Source organism: Cottoperca gobio, chromosome 4 (assembly GCF_900634415.1).
Source record: "Cottoperca gobio chromosome 4, fCotGob3.1, whole genome shotgun sequence".
Taxonomy (NCBI): Eukaryota; Metazoa; Chordata; class Actinopteri; order Perciformes; family Bovichtidae; genus Cottoperca; species Cottoperca gobio.
The window spans coordinates 12,575,849-12,595,494 of record NC_041358.1 but is presented as its reverse complement, the minus strand read 5'-3'; the positions used below and the strand labels follow the sequence as shown (position 1 = coordinate 12,595,494).

At 39.0% G+C, this 19,646-nt stretch overlaps 2 protein-coding genes across 2 annotated transcripts; one reads left to right on the top strand and one right to left on the bottom strand.

Annotated features, from left to right (window-relative positions):
- The first annotated feature begins 1,661 nt into the window (after nucleotides 1–1,661).
- On the top strand, nucleotides 1,662–3,119 carry cfap144 (cilia and flagella associated protein 144). Its single transcript, XM_029428889.1, has 4 exons — nucleotides 1,662–1,782; nucleotides 2,430–2,489; nucleotides 2,656–2,759; nucleotides 2,984–3,119. The coding sequence occupies exons 1-4, from the start codon at nucleotides 1,662–1,664 to the stop codon at nucleotides 3,077–3,079; spliced, it is 381 nt and encodes a 126-aa protein (XP_029284749.1). The 3' UTR covers nucleotides 3,080–3,119.
- Nucleotides 3,099–7,042, bottom strand: ebna1bp2 (EBNA1 binding protein 2). The gene is made up of 9 exons (XM_029428888.1): nucleotides 6,795–7,042; nucleotides 6,201–6,284; nucleotides 5,790–5,962; nucleotides 5,311–5,434; nucleotides 4,905–4,994; nucleotides 4,583–4,658; nucleotides 4,333–4,423; nucleotides 4,046–4,211; nucleotides 3,099–3,920 (listed from the first exon to the last, which is right to left on the bottom strand). Exons 1-9 carry the CDS (start codon nucleotides 6,888–6,890, stop codon nucleotides 3,873–3,875), a joined length of 948 nt encoding a protein of 315 aa, XP_029284748.1. The 5' UTR covers nucleotides 6,891–7,042; the 3' UTR covers nucleotides 3,099–3,872.
- Nucleotides 7,043–19,646: the final 12,604 nt, after the last annotated feature.

Here is a 19,646-nt window from a genome sequence, read left to right as displayed (position 1 = left end):
ACATACTCATTCATGTAGCGCTCTTCCACTACATTTTGATGGGTTTGTTAGCTTCAGGCAACTTTCAACATGGCACAAAACAGAAGCCGTTAGAAGTCGTTTTTGTGACAAATACATTTTCTGGAAGTCAGTGGGAAGACTGCAATGCGCTGAGAGACTGGAAGCTAGGAAAGCCCACGTTTTAGTCACGTAGTTGGGACAATTTTAGTTCAATTGTTCAGAAATTCTAGTTTAAAATCTGAATGTATTTTCTCTCTGTAAACCAGAACGCATTTCCTGTAAAGAGTTAAAGAAAAAGATGACATTTTTATTGCCATTCAAAAATAAAATGATAATACACATAAGTATGAAAGTTTTTCTGGTCGGGTGAATATATCATTTTGCCAACACAAGGGGTACATACATATTTTATTTGAGATTTTGTCCGATAGCAACAATTAAAAAATATATTTTAATATTTCTGGCAGTGAGTTTACCTTTTTGTAATGATATGTATTAACTTCTGAACATATTTTAAAAAATAACTTTTTACAGCAGTAATGCAGCAAGTGCTTTAGATTTACTAAAAATTTAACTGAAAAATAAAGCCAATACAAAACACCTGCAGAATATCGTATATTATGAATACAAGAATAACATTATTTGAGAGCAGAGATTAGCCTTTAAGTGCAAAAGTATTCAGCCTAAACCACGACAAGAAATGTAAAACTTCTTAAATACACAAATTAATTAAATGGTAATCTTTTTGTGTGTTGTTTCCTAAGATTTCCTATTATTCATCCTCAATAATGTTCTTCTCAGCCTCAGTATTCATTGTATAGTGGCCTTCGTGTATCTTAAAGAAATCTAGTATTATGTTATGTTAGGTTATATTAAATATTTAGATTTTTTTTGTGAAATGTTTGTCTCTGCTACTGTTTTAGTTTCTACTTTATTATGTAGCTGATACACTGTGCTGGAAGAAGGATTCAAAAATTGTAATTGTTAAGAGAGTATCTCCACACTGTGTTGCTACTTTTACTATTTATTTTCCTGCAGTCAAAATGTTACCAAAGTAAAAAAGTACAAAAGTATTAGCATTAAAAATATACTCAGTATGCAGAATGGTCCATTTCAGAGTTATGTATATTATATTACCGGAATACAATTATTGATGCATTGATGTGTGCATCGCTTCAATGTTGCAGCCTTTTAAAGGTCATTTTAATTACTTTATATACAGTTGGGTAGCTTTAATAAAGTCACATTATTTATTTGTTGGTTATATTTTGTATTAATAATCTCAATCTGACAAGTAACTAAAGTTATCAAATGAATGTAGTGGAGTAAAAAAAAAAGTATTTTCCTATGAATTTTAGGGAAGTTTAAATATCAAGTTACAGAAAATGGAAATACTGAGTTACTTTCCACCACAGCTGATATATCTGTCTGAAACTATGAAGGATTACCGCTCTCCTCATCCAAATATGACCAAACGTGAGCGCGCTGCTCCACCGTGTGGTCGAGTCACGTTACTGCAGCACGAGGCAGTGTTTACAGTTGCTAGGTAACGAAATCAGGAATAAACTCCTTCACGTCATCCAAAACCTCTTTGTTCGGCCCGCTCTTTGTTTCAGGGCTGATTGTTTTGGATATCTATATATCTATATATATTTTAAAGCATGGCAGGAAAAGTGAAAATGGATTTAGTGCATCAAAACGCAATTCACGTTGAGACGATCCGGAAAGAGCAAAGACACCAGAAACTCCACACGGAGTTCAGCATCAACCCACACAGGAAATGTAAGTTAAACTAGTTTGTCCACCTTTACCTCCTGTCTGTTCTCTACAACTTTAATTAAGACGCAATAAATAGTATAAGGATTTTATCCCTCACAAAAACTTGAGCAAAAATTAAATCTATGTTTAATTTAGTTTTTGGTGCTCTGAGAAAATTTGCCAGGTAAATTGAAAAAAAAAACGGCCAGTCAACCGTCTCCATTGGGACTGACGTTATGGGAAGTATTCCATAGATACTGTTCACAAAGCTATGCAATACATGTGTTTCATTTTGAGGTACTTTTATCTTTCTTCGTAAAAGGTACTACTTCAAGGTTCAAATAATAAATTGAAGGGAATTTATGGATAATTGTTCACTGCAATTGTACCTGTATATGATTGCATGTGGCAAATGAAATTGATAGGTTGATTGATGCACTATGAAATACAGTTTTTAGCCCACTCCACGCTACACATACACAGATAAGAGAGGATATGTGAACTAAAGGGTTTAAATATCTCTACAATTGGAAGCTTGCATGCAAAAAGTGGAAAAAGACAAAAACAAAAAAAACATTGGACACTTTTTTGATGCATCTGTTGTAACATTACTGTGTATATATTGCATTGTGTATTGTTCTCACACTGTGTGTGCATCTGCTACATTTTAGTACATTTCCTGACAGACAAACCCATGTCTAGGAAAACAACAGAAGTGATTGCAGAGAACTGTGAGTGTGCATTGATTCCCTTGAAGCCAAGCTAAAACGTTCCGCTCGTCTCTATAAATATCACGATCACATTACTGAAGACGCTTGGCAAACAGGATGAAGCGGTTAATGACTATGAATGTCTGAGCATCAGTGTGACTGATTATATACTTTTTCCCTTTTTCAGCGGACTTCATCAAGGCCTTCCACAAGGCCCGCCAGGAACCCACCAAGAAGTATGCGATGCCACAGACTGAGAGTCACGAGATAGGATGGGTGTCAACTCCGCTGGTGAGAAAACCATTGCTTTGAAATTTAAAATGAATAACCAAACTGCAGGACGTGGAGGCGCTGTGAGCAGAGAGCCTGCACTAAAGTTGGAGGACCTGAATTTATGTACCGGTACATATATTTCAACAATCGAAACCATGAACACGTGTTGTCTGTAACGGTCATTTAAATCTTTATATCCAGATCTTACTCAAATTCTAATTATGCCTATTATGTTTTCCTAGATCCCATCAACCCGCATTGACAAGCGATACAATTTCTTCAGATTCAGCACGGACATCACCAGACACAAGGAATCTGCCCTGCGTTCTTCAAATTAGACACAAGACAGCAATAATGTAAATCTGTAAAAACAATGAGTAACCCATGTTCAGATTTATTTGTTTACAAACATACAGGTATCAGAAGCTGCATTGTGAAATACCATCTTAGCAAGCTAAGAAAATCGGTGTTTTTGTGTCATTTTTAAAGGTCTATACAAAGCACCCTTGCCCATCACATACTAATCATGTTAAAGAATAGGAAAGGGCAAAACTAAGAGCCACTCAATATTATAAAATGTCATGTCACATGGGGAAGAATCAATGACTCAAGATGCTGAGTTAGAAAAAAATAAAACTATACACCAAACTCCAGAAAGAACACGCGAGGAGGCTGGTAAACACATTGAGCTGTAATCACAGAAAGTGGCTTTAAAACCACCTTATCAAGGCAAATGGAGACTTAACTAATTCCAGACATTATGAATTTGTCTATAACAACTAAAAAAAAAGAAAAATACTTTTTTTCTTTCTTTTTGGAAAACAACAGTAGTCCACTCTTGGGTTTACCATTCAGCAAAAGGAGACCTTTTGTTCACGTATCATGTCCTTCAGCTTCCTTAGCAATATGGCAGGACGTCTCTCTCCCTCTTTATCTCTCTATGGCTTGAAGGGTCCTCCATATCAGTCCAGACACATTTTACAGAAGGCATGTTGTAACTAAATTATAGAAGAGAAGCCTGCGTTCTCCTTAATGTCTCCTGGTGTATATGGAGAGACTGAGGAGCAGGTGAGGGAAATCCTGGCTAGAAACAAGTCCAAGTCCAGCCTATTGACCTGCCTCCGTCAGATTTTACGAGCGAGACTTTATCTTCTTGCGCACAGATTTGCCCGGGCGTTTCTGAAAAACAAAGTACAATTTATTTGAGTTTCTCTACATTATGGAGCACACTGTTTTTCTAGTAACTTTATAATTTCCTTAGACACATTTATTAAATCAGACAGGTTTATGCGTGTGTGACTCACATTTTGCTTTCCTCCCTTGGCGCCTTTCTTTCCTCCCTTTGCATTGGCCACTTTGGCGCGGAAACTGGAAACATCATTGTGACTCTCCTTGGTGTTCCACTTCTTTCCACTTTTCTTGCCTCCGAAGCCAAACCTCTGGTCCTTGTATTTTCTCTTGGCATTGGGGCTGTGAAAACAACCGTAAAACTTTTAGCTTTTTGTGAAAATACCACAAACATCAAGAGTTACAAAATATCACACTTCATTTTTATCCTTGCAGTGTGCACAGCTGAAATGTTACATCTTACCCCTTCTTGTTTCCCGCTTTGTTGGGGACCTGAGATGGTTCTTTAGCCTTCTTCTGGTCTCCATCCAAGAAATCCAGTTTGTCGGTCATTCCTAGGAGTGAGGATGAACAGAAATCTTCAATATAACTTTTATACTTACGTAAAAGTTAATATTCATCACAGTTTCACAGCAATTTATAGAGGTTCCTTTTTAATCCAGTGCACAATAAATGACAGTAATAATCACATCTGTATGTGTGAACAAACTCACCTTTCTGGTATTTCTTTACAGCAGTCATCATAGCTTTCTTCTCTTTCTGCCTCTTCTGAATCACTTCGACTTGGACCTGACACACATTCAAAATTCAAGGTCATTTTTCACACCAAAAGAAGGTATTTGGCCACCATTAGCCTCTGATGAAGAACTTTATGATGCTGGACTAGCATCTGTTTTTAAATATGTTCTATCATCATTACACACCAATGACAACCAGTGCACATACATAGGCAACAATATTCCACATTTTAAAAATTGGACCTGGAGAACAAGACTTATAAGAGTAACAACATTAACATTAAAAACAGGGACCAACCTTTTTGCCAAACTTCCTTTGATCGCGGAGTTTCTTGGCCTTCTCTGACTTCTCCAACATCACCTGCTTGGACATCAGCTTTTTCCTGATCTGGACAGAGGAACAGAAAACATTTTGTTTGTGCAAATATTAGGAATGAAATCTGATGGGAAGAAAAAGCAACTATGCCGAGCCCCTGAAGCAATACGTGTGATGAAATGTCTTGATTACAGATTAATTAAAGGCTCAGTGTCTCACTCACCCAGAACAATAGTTACAATAAATAATTAGTGGAGAAAACAGCTCTATGCCTTGCAGCTATGCTCTTTTGATTCGTCAAAAACTAAAATGTATTGTTTTGCTTCAACTACATTTGTCAAAAATGGCACCTGTGTAATTCAGGGGTAACATTCAAGAACCAGCTCACCTTCTGCATTTGCTGATCGGACTTGGCCATCTCTGCGAAGTAATCGTCAGGCCTCTTGGTGGATATGCCATGTTTGTTCAGGAGAGGCAATGCATCTAGAACTGTAGCTTGAGCTTGACGGTAGCTATAAATCAACAATCACAGATATTTATCATGGGGGGGGGTGACATTTGTTCTGTGGCAGGAGTAAATGTTTCTTACAAAGTACAAAAACTCCACATCCTCAAAAGCATACTTTTGTTGGTATTTTTTCAGCCAGTGTCATTTATTACACTGCACTTTTAAGACAAAATAAATATGTAGCCGTATTTATTTTGATTACTGGATGACAACATCAGACATAGAATTTAAAAAATGAAATACAATACATAAAAGAGTCACTAAAATACTGAATCAACAGTCATCTAATATCAGTCACAGTGCCACCCAACACCGCCAATCAATAGTTTCAGACTTTGCACCAAGTTATAGTCACTTACAAGAACATCTCTCTCTGGAAATCATCATCTGCATTGACATCTGCGTTATTCACATTTGGAGGTTTCCCTTCCACTTTGAAAATAACGTCTTCAGCCGGCAGGTTGGTCATATCCAACCTCTCCACCCAGGGAAGGTCTTTACGGAGGTCAGCAAGGCACTGTTTCAAACCCTCCTGCATCACAACATACATACAATGTATTAGCAAACGTCCAAGTATGTTAATTAACATTGTTTTTGCAATAGTTTTATAATTAGTTCTATCATTACATTTACACAAGAGCATCACTCAAATCTGTTTAATTATATTAAACATGTTTTCTTTCCTGCAAGCCTTAACTAACCACTCATAGAAATACACCAAACCTGGACCTAACACAACATTTCAGGTTTGTTATTATGATTTCACTCACCACATTGTTGACAAACTTTTTGGGTTCATCCACCAAAACGTTCATCCCTGGTTTCAACAACCCCTTCGCAAAGGCTTCTTGAAGCTAAAGAAAACAAACATTAGGTGCATTACTTATCTAATTGATTTGTTTGTTTTTCTTTTACATATAGTGTTGTGCAAACCAAGCACACTTTCTACAAATGTAAAACCAAAAAAGTTATAGTATCATAATCTTAAGGTTTCTTGCCAAGGAGGCTTCACATATAAGTACAGCAAAAGTCCAGAAACATACATTGAAAATGGAAATATTAACAAGAACATAGGACACTTATTAATTAAAACAATATGCAGAATATATCCGTTATTCAAATGATGGGGCTGGATAGATGGGTGCTGGAATGTGTAATATACAGAGATAATATATACTATATAAACATTAAAGGCTCCGTCATTATATTCTCACATGACGTTACTGTGGACACGTGTCTGTCATCTACAAATGTGTATCATTAACTATTCGGCACAGTAAGGTACTCTTACGGTTGTTAGCTTTAGGTTGTTAGCTTTAGCTTGCTAACGTTAGCCAATGTACGCATGTCAACAGTTCCCTCACCTCATTGTCTGATAATTCACTGTTTTCGTCCTCTGACTCCTGCCCGAGCAGCGACTCCTCCTCTGCTGACTCCATAGCGCTGCTGTCGATAATCATAGGAGGACAATAAGTGAACTAATGGCTGTTAGACGTGAAGAAACCTGCTGTAAATTAATGTGGATACTGCTCCACACATGTACGGAGCGTTTCACGTGGGGAGGAAGTGACGGAGAGTAACGGCGCAAAATATTGTACCAATAAAGTCCGCCGGCAGAAACGATACGTGAACTCAAAGGTTCCTACAAGGGAACAAATTAATACATCTAAACTAACTCAGTAAACTATGGTGGCGTTAATGGTTCGACAATATATTATATATCATGGTTTTACTATTTAATTAATTGAAATTCGCATTTTAGTCCTCGATATAAATGCTTTCTATTTAATTGCGGAGTAAACTTGACCTATTTCAAGTGTAAAACAGAGATTTGTTAAATATAAATGAGTCCACATAACTTTACTTTGATTATGTAATTTCAAAAGACTCCACCTGGAGGTGCTGTCATCCACCTGAGCAGATCACTGTGAGTTTCTATCTTCAAGGTATTTAAGGTTAATTTATATCGTTTTTACAAAACAGGGTTGTACACTAAAATTAAGTTTGTAGCTCCTTCATACTACACACATAGAACATACTGTATAAACATAAATAGGGTGGTGATGGCCTAGAGGCCTAGTGGTACGGCTTCCAAATACAACACCAGGTGGTTGTGAGTTCAATACCAGGGCTGCCACCGTTGTACCCCTGAGCAAGGTACTTAACCCTGAGTTGCTCCAGTTCACTGTATGTTGCTCTGGATAACAGTGACTGCTAAATGACCTGTAATGTCAAATATACAAATACTAAATTAGAATAAAAAAAACAATAGACTATAGTTACTTATATATGAGATTTATGTAGATATATAGATAGATAGATAGATAGATAGATAGATAGATAGATAGATAGATGGATGGTAGGATCAATATGGTTCCAATTTGTGACAAGCAGCAAAAACCTTTGCCAAGAGCTCAAAGTCTAGAAAGAATCTACTTGAAATCTTTATGAGTTTGATTGTGTCAATGAAGCCTCATGAGTTTCACTTGCCACCTCATCAAGAAAGAAACTATCGACATCACTTTTTCAGCTCTCCCCCCAAGTCGATTTCTGTCACTTTGACACGCCATGTTTGAGAGAAATGTTGGCCCAGTGTCACTGTAGACTCGAGACAAGAGAGGCCGATGACAGGTTCTCATAACTTTGCTAAGATTCCCCTGAACCTCATGTGCATTTAAATGTTTAACTGTCCTAACTTAAAGTACAGTATCTACAGTGAGAAGTTCAGAGTTTCAGTGTCCAATCTGCAGTTATAGTATTGTACACTGTAGCAAGAGAAAGGAAAGGAAACATGTTCACTGTTATGCTGCATAAAGGCAGTTTGTATTCATCTTTTGAAGTCACGTAGCAGTCGTGTGTGGAGCACTTGCAGTTAGTGCCAGGGTGTGCACATGCTGAATGCTAATGATGCTGGCCAGCACCATGAAAGTAACTTGATCTTACTCAAAATGTCACTTGAAAGAGATTCTTCTCAAGTGGTCATGCAAGGATGACAACCATGACAGTGTACATCTGTCCACCACACATATTACATTTCATTGTCATTGATTGTTGGGGCTATAGTACAACTAATATGTTCTGACATTTATTGTAAGACATATCATGTAACACAGGAAGGAAACATGCACAGCGATGTAAAAATGTGACTCCTCGTCTAAGAGGTCATATGGGTCATCTGTATATGTTATCTGTAGTGCCAGAGAACAGCTACAAACAGAAAATAAAGACACAAATTTAGCATCTGCAGGACTTTATTTCAACCGTACACTACAGAAGCAGATTATCAATAATGAATTACTTCCAGCCATAAATTACAACAGGAAGTCAGCTGCTGTTGGTGTCATAAGAATAATTTCCAATTTTGCATTGTTCTTGTTAACTATGTTTTTCTTGTCAGCAGTTCACTGAGACAAAAATGTTGTTGTTACTAAACACTGACCCTGGCAAAATGCATGTAAAACTGAGAAAAATAAAATGGATTTTCTTTGCAATCAGCTCCGTAACGTATTAGCTTGAGGATGAAAACTCCATTCAAAATGAATTCACAATCAAATAACTTCAGAAGATGCTGTACCACACAAACAAATGTGTTATATTATTATGATTTTACAATACCTTTTCCCTCCTTAAACCACTCCCTGCCACTTATATCTGACATTGACAGTTTGAGTCATCCTCTCTTTCAGAGTTTCCCTAATGGCAGGTTCCTTTTTTCTATAACTTCATCATTACAGAGATCCAAAGGTATGTGTTCCATGTGGTATTTTCCCAGTGGAAAGTGGCATTTTCAGGTTATACTCACATGCTTTTGATTTAATAGTGTTAAGACTTGCAGATACATTGAAATGAGTTATTATTAATGATCAACAGTCAGTTATTATAGCCTGAATTAAAAGACTTTAGCAGGCTTTAAAACATTCTATTTTCTAGACTTAATGTAGTTATATGTTTGCTAAACTCCCAAACAGAAAACTATCTTTTCAAAATGCAATCCAAGACATTTAATTTGGTATTAAAACATGCAAATTTAATTTATCTTGGCGTTTTATAGACTGGAGAAGCCACTCTGCAGGATAGACAGAAGACTTCTTAGATGAGCATCACTGTTCATTTGAGATGTCTCCAGTTTCTTTCAGTGGCTTATCCTCTTAGTCCTCAAAGCAGAAACTCACTGATCCCCCTGAGAGTGACTTTCTCTCTATTCTGATGGAAATCAATATTTACGTTTTTGTACTTCACCACCCTTAATTCCTCCATTCTCTGCGTAGTCAGATCCCCACTCTGAGATGTCTTCAAAAGGAAAAATACCATAATTTCCATTTCTGTCATCATAATCGCTTGAGCCAGTCAGTAATGCAGTCCATTGAATTAACATCTCTCTGTCACCCTTCACTTCAGAGCGACAGGCCGCTTCCTGACAGCAGATAGAAAACAAGTTGGATTCACTCGCTTCAAGCTCCTCTCTTAGAGTTATTCCTGCCTGATGGAGCTTGGGACAAAAAAGAACACAGTCATAAATGTCTGGGCCTAAGTTGGATGAGTGGTTTAGCTCCTGGCACTCAATCAGCCTGAGGAGATTTAGCGATGTGCGAATAAACAATGGTCTGGATAAATTACTGGGAACACTATTTAAGGTCATTTGGTACCCATCTGTCCTGTCTTGAGTGGATGTTCATTCCCTCTCCCTCCATCAAAACATCCCTGACATGAATGCTGAAGAGCTGGCCTATACCGGTGCATCACTCTGTTCCTCACCAGATATATGCTGCTGTATTGAGCATCCACTGTCCACCTCCTCCATGCACTGAGGTGAGTAAGAAGCTCACAAAAGTTGATTGTGGGAGTTATTTGAATATTTTCTGTGCAAGTCTATATTTCAGAGTCGTATGATTGGCACATTTTGGCACTCCAACCAGATGTTTGTATAAGTTTCGTATTTCATATGGTCGTTTCTTTTTCTATGTTTTTCAAACCAACATAATATAAAAGCCCAGCCTCGTTGTTCTACTAAAACCTGACTTTAGCACTCAAACATTGTGTATAATTGCCCCCAACAGAGTCAAGAAGAGGTCAAACGGGTGTATTTTGTCAAACCAGCATGAATGGCTTTCCTGTTGGTGGTCAACTAACCAAGTGAACCATAGTGATGATTAGCAGAAAAGACAAAAGGGTAAAGTTAATGTTCATGTCATAGTCTCCTTATCTCTCTGACATGAAGTCATTATGGCTCCATCAGCAATGACTTGCTCTTCATAGCTCCACATTTGGGTGAAAGTTAGGTGTCCAAGTATAGTTTAAATATGTTGCCGCTGTTGCAGTTTTGTTTGATTAGTGTGCATTATATTTGCTCCTTTACAGTTCTGCTTCTAAACACCTATCTGAAAACTTTTGCAAATCGTCCATAAATAGAAATGCTGTCAGTGGAGTCCTTGAAAGAAATAGCTGTGAAGACAATTTTTGAAGAATTCTGGACACGTCTCTAAACCACGATTTTGAGCGTTTATCTAAAATGATGTTGTGTCATTCCCTAACCTCCCATTAAGCCAAAAAAATACATTTAGTGTGGAGTGAGGGCATGCAAAGTGCATCTATGCAGAGATACTAACACAGTAGGAAAACTCCATTTCCAAATAGTCCTTAACGTGACCACATAACATAGTCTGGCCAGGTGACAAAATGCTTTATAATTCAGCCTATAGACCATCAGGTGCAGTATTGGCCCATCATTAAGTACTACTACCGTGTCCACAGAGCCACCAAGTGTCAAAGTGAGGGCAAGTGGTCCCTGGATGGGCACGCAACCTAATGTCTTCCTCCTTTACGACTGGGAATTAGACGCAGCCCAGATTTCAAACCACATCCCAGTCAGATATTATGTCCCAGTTTCCTTTGGTCCAGCCTCAGTCTGCTACCCGGAAAGCAGCTGTGCAGGCATGAGGCTGAATGACGAGGGATCAGGGTGGAAAAAAGACAAGAAGTTAAGTGTTAAGTCCTTTATTACCAAATGACAAGCACTTCTCTGTAGAAACCCCCGTTGTTTTAACCTAAAATACTTCAAATAACAATACTCCAGCTCAGTAAGTAATACCCTGACATATTGCATGGAGGGTGGCAGGGAGGAAATGTCAGTAGTCAATAAACATATTCACTGACTTTTAATAAGTTGTATCATTGTAAGAAAGTAATTTATGCATTAACTTCTGCCAAATCACAAGAGACAGCATTTTTATTTATCAGAGGTTCTCCAGATGGTCTCCTTTTTACCATTTTATAGATTCCCTGGCTGAAAATCAGTTTGCGCTTTATAGCAAATCAATTATTAGGCTACATTCAAATGTAAAAATCCCATTTTATTAGCAACCAGACCCTAAGATTTGTAAACAGGAAGTTGTTTGTCCCTCTCGATGTGCAACGGCATCTATTTCTCTCCATTCCTCTCCTCTCCTCTCCTCTCCTCTCCTCTCCTCTCCTCTCCCCTCCTCCTCTCCTCTCTTCTCCTCTCCTCTCCTCTCCTCTTCCTCTCCTCCTCTCCTCTCCTCTCCTCCTCTCCTCTCCTCTCCCTCTCCCCTCCTCCTCTCCTATCCTCCTCTCCTCCTCTCCTCCTCTCCTCTTCTCCTCTCCTCCTCTCCTCCTCTCCTCCTCTCCTCTCCTCTCCACTCCTCTCCTCTCCTCCTCTCCTCCTCCTCCTCTCCTCTCCTCCTCTCCTCCTCCTCCTCTCCTCTCCTCTCCTCTCCTCTCCTCTCCTCTCCTCCTCTCCTCCTCTCCTCCTCTCCTCCTCTCCTCTCCTCTCCACTCCTCTCCTCTCCTCCTCTGCTCCTCCTCCTCTCCTCTCCTCCTCTCCTCCTCCTCCTCTCCTCTCCTCTCCTCTCCTCTCCTCTCCTCCTCTTCTCCTCTCCTCTCCTCCTCTCCTCCTCTCCTCCTCTCCTCCTCTCCTCTCCTCTCCTCTCCACTCCTCTCCTCCCTCCTCTCCTCTCCTCTCTTTTATCAAACATCTGCATTTGAAAACAGTGGCACTGAAAAAGTAAACATGTCGTGTAAGAGAAAAGAGATACAACCTACTCACTCACATTTGATATATAAACTGCATCAAAAGGGTACTTTAATACTCTGAGGGGCCTGTGAGAGGTTCTGGGTGTCTTCTCATTGTATGCACACAGTGTACTCCTCTTCTGAAGCTGGACGTGATAAGAGCTCCTTTAAATCAATAATGGAAATTGCAAAGCAAAAAGGCGATCGTGGTGCAAGCTGACCACGGCTACTGAGTTGCAAACAACATGCCCATACAAAGAGATCTACTTTTCCATGATAAGAAAACCAATAAGTTGTTTGTCTAGATAAAACATATTAGGGACCTGTAGCAGCCCCTAAAGGCTAACATGTTTATTACACCCCACAATACAAAGTATCATCCTAATGACTTTGCTGTTCCTGTCCAGCTCTTTCTTTCTTCCCCCTTAATAAACAAGCATATACTGCACAGAAGGAACATATTTTTTGTGTTTGTGCTTGCATTCTGTGAAAATATCATGCATGTATTGTCTTAACCACTCACCTCTAATGTCTTACTGTAGGATATATGAGCTGTAACATACCTGCACAGAGTGAGAAATAATAGGCTTCATGAGGCTGCATGGTTTGCTTTCATGGGAGTGTTTGACTCTGCAGCCAATCAGCGTGTTATTCCCCCATATGGCCAGGTGTTCTATTGCCCAACCGAGGCATTTTATGTATCAGCACTTCTCTGGGACTTTCTTTATTTGCTCCGCTCCCATTATCTCTTTTCTCCTTGTTTAAATGAAGTGAAAATTGCATACTTGCAGTGCAGTGTCCTGATGGATCACTGGGCTACGACACACTGCCAATACAGTAAAAAATAACACTGCATTCTTGTATAAAAGTCTCGAGGTCAGTCCCACAATAATGAAAAAGGTACATACTGACAAGAAACTAGAAGAAGCTTTCAGATGCACACAAATACATTTTCAGTCTTTCGAGCATCATTAGCACACCTTACAGATCATATAATTCAAAGGATTATTGTAGGCTGCTGGACAAACAAAAAGGCCTACAAAGGTGACTAATTAAAAGACACACACACACACACACACACACACACACACACACACACACACACACACACACACACACACACACACACGAGAAGAAAACAACTGTAAGGGCAACCGGGAGCATATAGTACATGAACTTGAGCTCATGAGGATGAGTGCTGCATCCACCTTGAAAGGTTTTCGATATTTTAACAAGATATGTTAACAAGCTACACTCAGGACAAAATAAAGACATGATACAGAACAATATCAAATCCTCCAAACTATAACATTGAATTGCAAAACAGAGTGACAGAGGACTTGAAGAGTGTTCTCGTTTAATCAAAACATTCTGGAAAAGGTTTTGGTTCTTTTCTTGCTTTGTGTGATACGTGGAATCTTTGTATGAATCTTGTTTGACCCATTGTTGACTCTAACACAAAATACAAAAAGATATTGAGCATGAAAGTTGGGTTTTGGGCCTTGGAAAAACTTTGACAAAGACATTCAGGATCCACCTTTTCCAGAGTTTTCTGTGGTTGAAAGCTTAAAGTAAAGCCACTAAAAGGACCTTGAATCAAGAATTTCCTGTCAAATATAAATGATGTCTTCTACATTAGCTACCCTAAGATCATAAATCCATCTTTACAATTCATTATACTGCGCACAATGTAATAAAAACACCCAGCAGCTGTTAATTACTTAAAAGACAGTCTTATTAGCACATTAGCTTGGATATTTTCCCCTATCAATGAACTTTAAATCTACAGGTATGACCTATATGATATTAGAATGAAGCAATCTGACTGAGAGCGAAGGAATTGCTTTGTTGTCTGTGCACCACAGACAAGTTGACCAACACACCAATCTTGCAAAACTTGGGCCAATTTTTAAGATAAAGATTTTGCATATAGTTAAAAAAGCATAAATGTAGGTGGCTGTAACAATGGAGGTCAACCTCGTTTAGATTCACCTGTGTGTGGAGCTTTTGGGGTTTGATCTAAAGAGGTCTCCTAGTGGACTCTAATTAAACGTTTAGAGGCGCCTACTTTCCCTGCTTTCCTCCTGGCTTCTTACCCCTCCCCCTCGCTCCTCCACCTCTGCGTCCTCTATCCTGACACTGATTAGAAGCGAAGAGACAAATTAATCGGGGGAGCGCTAGGTTGCCAGCTTTCTCTGACGGAGGACATCCGCGGAATCTTTAAGGGAAATGCGACGTCAACTTCCATCAGTGCTAAAGGGGCAGTGTCTGTGTGTGTTTGTGTGTGTGAGTCCATGTGTGAGTCCAAGTATGAGCAGGAGCAGTGCGAGGCCCATGCATAATCACCTTATTATATCCCTGTGAATGAAATAGTGAATTGATCTGATTAGAGGTTGGATGAAAAGAGAAGGAGAGGGGAGAGGCCTGGCATGTAGAGCAGCTCCCTCTGAAAGAGGAGGAAAGAGAAGTGGAGGGAGGGAAGGGAGGAAGAAGACCGGGACAAGGAAGGAGGAAGAAGAAGAGAAGGATAAGGGAGAGGAAGGAAGAACATGTTGAGCATAAGTAATGGGGGATGAGGAGAATGGAGGCTAAAAGAGCAGATGAGAGATTAGATGAGAATTAGAAAAAGATAAAATATTAATAAGAAAGGAGAAAGAAGGAGTTGAGGGGTGCTTTTCTAACTTATTTTCTAATTGTTTCAGCCAAACAGCAACTACCCCCAAGCAGTTTCTGATTGAATCACATGAATGTCATCAAATGATGGAGTTTGCGTTGTTGTATTACAATTGTAAATGTTTCCATTTCCATTTTTATGAGCAATTCCACGACTTCTTGCCACGTTAAAAATGTTCAAATTCAAAATGATGTGAATTGAGGAAGATTGTGAGATATGATGAATAGCTCCTGAGAGCTATGAAATGGACCTTGAGGTGAGTTTGTTTTGTCAACTACTGTTGCCCAGATCAAGAATGAACTGTAAAACTTTTAAGCAAACGGGGTCGATAAATCCTTAAAGTGCTCAAAAGACCTGAGCCAAGATCCGAGCTCCAGCTTGTGGCCAGAGTTTGGATTTCCAAGATAAGCTTCAAAACGAATCTTCAGAATTTATTTGGCGACCTCACAGACGTTACATCCTGCACGCTCTACCCAGGCCGCCACCCCTCGCTTTAACCAAATGCAGTATTTCCAGTAAGTGAGAACGCTTCTGACACCGACAATCTCCTGTTGTGTGCCAAATGTGTGATAGGAAAGCTCTGGACAATGTTTTTACCTGATTCTACAGACATTGTCCGGAGTCCATATAAGAAAACGGCATCTGATAGCCCACAGGTGCAGTGTGCAGTGCCATAGGACATACATACAGTATATCTCAAAAGTGAGTACACCCTTTAGATTTTTGCAAATATTCTGTTATATCCTTTCAGGGGATAACATTATCCTACTGAAACTTTGATATAACTTAAAGTAGTCAGTGTGCTGCTTGAATAACAGTATAGATTTATTGTCCTTTGAAAATTACTCAGTACACAGCTGTTAATGTCTAAACAGCTGGCAACAAAAGTGAGTACACCCCATAGTGAACATGTCTAAATTGTGCCCAAAGTGTCAATATTTTGTGTGACCACCATTGTTATCTAGCACTGCTATATGAATATTTGCAAAAATCTAAAGGGTGTACTCACTTTTGAGATATACTGTACATACATATATATATATATATATATATATATATATATATATATATATATATATATATATGTACACATTTCTAATTAATGCACCATTCCATCAAGGGAATATATTTTAGATGTCTTTATCATTTTATAAACATATACACACGATTCAGACTGACATATTTGGAGTCTTTGAAAACTAAAATAAAGGTTTTTAAATTGTTTAATGTAGCCCACCGATCAGTGAGGTTTAGAGCTGAGCAGAAGTCCATAAACTACATGACAACCAAGAAAAACTCCATCTGTTGATGAAGGCCATGTGATTCTGTGTGATCAAAAGCTCCAGGACAGCTACTAAATCGAATTTCTCAACTGCTGTTTACAAGGTCGAGAATGACCTTTGAATCTCAGATTAATAGAACATGTTTGGAAAGTAGTTCATGTGTAGATTCAGTCTAGTAAATATTTGAACACCGCACGGCAGAGTCAGGAAGAATATCAGCTCACTCTGTCTTAATTTGTGTCCCTGTAATTGTTCAACTCTAGACAATTGTGCGCCGGCAAACAGTAGGTTATTTACAGTGAGGAACTTATACAACTCTTTAGTTGTATAAGTTCTGTTACCATATTGCCAGTCTTCACGTCGACACACTTTTTTTTCCACCTGCTTAACATCTTTGCCTGTCCTGTTTTCCTTCCGTGAATCTGGATTCATCACGGACGAGTGTGTACGCACACACGCACAACGCACATCAACCAGTCAGCAACTCTCTGGAAGGCACGGCAGTAGATCATAATTAGAGCCAATCAAAAAGAAGCGTACAGCCTGTTACTTCCTGCCAGCCAGCCAGTTAGTCCATCTGGCCATACTTAGTGCTTCGGTGCTCAGCTAACTCTCTCACAACAGCTAATAGTTCGCTTTTATTTATGGGGAATAACTTGAATGCATGTTCTGGCAGCAAGTTAAACCACACTTAAACACAAATCGTGGGGTGTGTGTGTGACTTATGGGAGTGACCGATGACATTTTTCCTCTCACAGCAACACCCCTTACCGCTCGTCTCTCCTTTCTTTCAGTGAATCTGTCCCTGCCTCTACCTTTCTTTGTTTCCATTCTCTCCGTGCCCCTCTCTGTCTCGGTCTGTCGTCCTCTCCCTGCCAAATATTCTCCATCCCATCTCTCCTCCCTTCATTGTGTTCCTCCCCCCAAATAATTGCCTTGCTCACTGACTCATCGTCCACTCATTTATCTCCCGTCTCTGTGTTTCTGATTACTCCTCTTCAAAGCAGGCTTCTCCATCCTTTTGTGCCTCCTTACAACTTCTTGCTACCACTCTGTGCTGTTGTTGTACAATATGGCCCTCCAGTCATTTTACCAGGCACATGTAAAGCCTTCTGTGGACTGTTCCTCCATTGTTCTTAATAGTTATATGTAAATGTTACTGTGTATTTTAGTGTAATTATACAGTATATCCTATGATAAGATATACTGTATTTTATATTATTGGCTGGATCAGGCCTATAAGCAACTTAAGACTTATAGTATCTAATCATTTGCTTTAGATTGTTCAATAAAGTTCGACATTTAGGGTGAAAATTGTATCTCAAATGCAGTGGACATGCATACAGCAGTTAAATACCCATCAATCTTCATATATAAAGTTGATACCTTGATCTGTTTACATCTTTTGACACAGCCTTCATTTTACAACAATTGTCTGCTTATAGTGTTTCACACTTTTCGTACTTGTATACGCACTATCATTCGTATGTAACCCACGTAATCAATTCATATGTAACCCACGTAATTATGATTCAGGACATGTGACTTGTAACATATTCCAAATAGAGAGGAGGTCAGGGCTGAAACCAGAAGTCAACATTGAGTTATACAGAACTTACATAGTTATTTTAAACCAAACCACAATCTTTTCCTAAACCTAATGAAGTAGTTTTGATGCCTGAACAGGTTCTGCACTGCAGGGGTCGGCACAGGGGCACTGATGACTCATGTTGCTGGACATTGGCAGGAAAACACACAAAAAAATAAAACAACAACTTCTCTAAAGATATCATCCAAAGCGTTGTATGAGTATACGTTGAATGTGTTTTTAATCTGTCTTTCTAGATAAAACATGATTGGGTGTTTTCTGTTTATAATCTAATCCACTACTGTACCTGTAATAAATGACTTACTACCAGTATATTACTTTCTCACCAACACTATTTTGTTTGCGGTTAAGAAATCGCTCCCATTAGACATGCTATCATACTCATACAACTGTTGTGCTTATTTTGTGAATATCTCAACACAGTCACACAGGTGTTTTCACTTGTGTTGCCTGATTAGATTTCTTCTCAGGACTGTGTGGGCATGTGCACACTGTGCTTGATTGACATCTTCCTCACTGTGGACAATGTACCTCGCTGAGCAGAGGTGTAATTAGGCAGGATAACTGAAAACACCTGTGTGGGTGTGCAGGCCCTTTCAAATGACACTCGCATAGTAGTAGCTTAGTTTGTGGATAGAAAAGCTAGCGTAACATTTCTACCTTTTAGCCAATTACTGCAACACTGTGGTAATTTATCTGCACATTTGGAAATGAGCTCTCTAGTGACTCATTGTCGACTTAGCCAGTAATGGAGTTATCTGTTTTCCTGTCTTCTGACGCACACACCCTTTAACAGAATTATGGAATTGAGTTTAGTTCATAAAATGAGATATGTCTCCGTCAAACAAGCAGACAGAATGATAACAACTTACGGTCCAATTATGTTGGTAATGTTGGTGAAGAAATATAAAATATGTGTACATTGTTGTGCCTACAGGAAAAGGCTTGTGTATGGAATGAATACACAACAAAACATGCAGCCACAAAACATAGCAGACAGATATAGAAACACACATGACTAACAAAAACCAATGCACACAAAACTTTGTTGCTTGATCTGACGTGCAGTTGGGCCCCAGGGACTTGAAAGCTGAGACGTGTAGCTGAAAGTGTAAATGAACATTTATCTACTTGTAGAAAATTCATATTTGTAATTATCTGTTCCAGATAAATGCCAAGCAGCAGTGCCAGCTGGGATGCTAATGAAGATCTCTTACCATTGACACCATGAGTGCTGCTCACATCAATGCACTCTCAAAATAGCGTTGCCTAAAACAAATGACCCAAAATACTAAGGGAAAAAATTATTCTTATCTCATTCTGATAACATGTAGTGAATACAATAATTGTGTCATTTTCATTCTAGAAGTCTTGAGTGTGCACCTTTTGAGAGCTACTGCTCTTATTGTGTCCTTTTGTCACACTTCAAGGACTGAATCATGCTGACATGAGAATTGTCCATGCTGCAGTTCAGCAGCCTGAAGAAGGACACTGAGGAATGAAACGTGGAGACTGACAAGATGAAGGCTGAAAATATCAGACGGTCTCTGGAGAGAAGCATCTAGACTCGGACAAATGAGACCTGTGCATGTATAGTTTCTGAATTCTTACCTGGACACCT

Coding starts and splice junctions, on each gene's coding strand:
- cfap144 (XM_029428889.1), top strand. CDS start 1,662: ATGGCAGGAAAAGTGAAAATGGATTTAGTGCATCAAAACGCAATTCAC. Junction 1,783..2,429: donor CATCAACCCACACAGGAAAT/GTAAGTTAAACT, acceptor GCTACATTTTAG/TACATTTCCTGACAGACAAA. Junction 2,760..2,983: donor GATGGGTGTCAACTCCGCTG/GTGAGAAAACCA, acceptor ATGTTTTCCTAG/ATCCCATCAACCCGCATTGA.
- ebna1bp2 (XM_029428888.1), bottom strand. CDS start 6,890: ATGATTATCGACAGCAGCGCTATGGAGTCAGCAGAGGAGGAGTCGCTG. Junction 5,435..5,789: donor TTCCAGAGAGAGATGTTCTT/GTAAGTGACTAT, acceptor GTTGATTTATAG/CTACCGTCAAGCTCAAGCTA. Junction 4,659..4,904: donor AAAGGAAGTTTGGCAAAAAG/GTTGGTCCCTGT, acceptor AATGTGTGTCAG/GTCCAAGTCGAAGTGATTCA.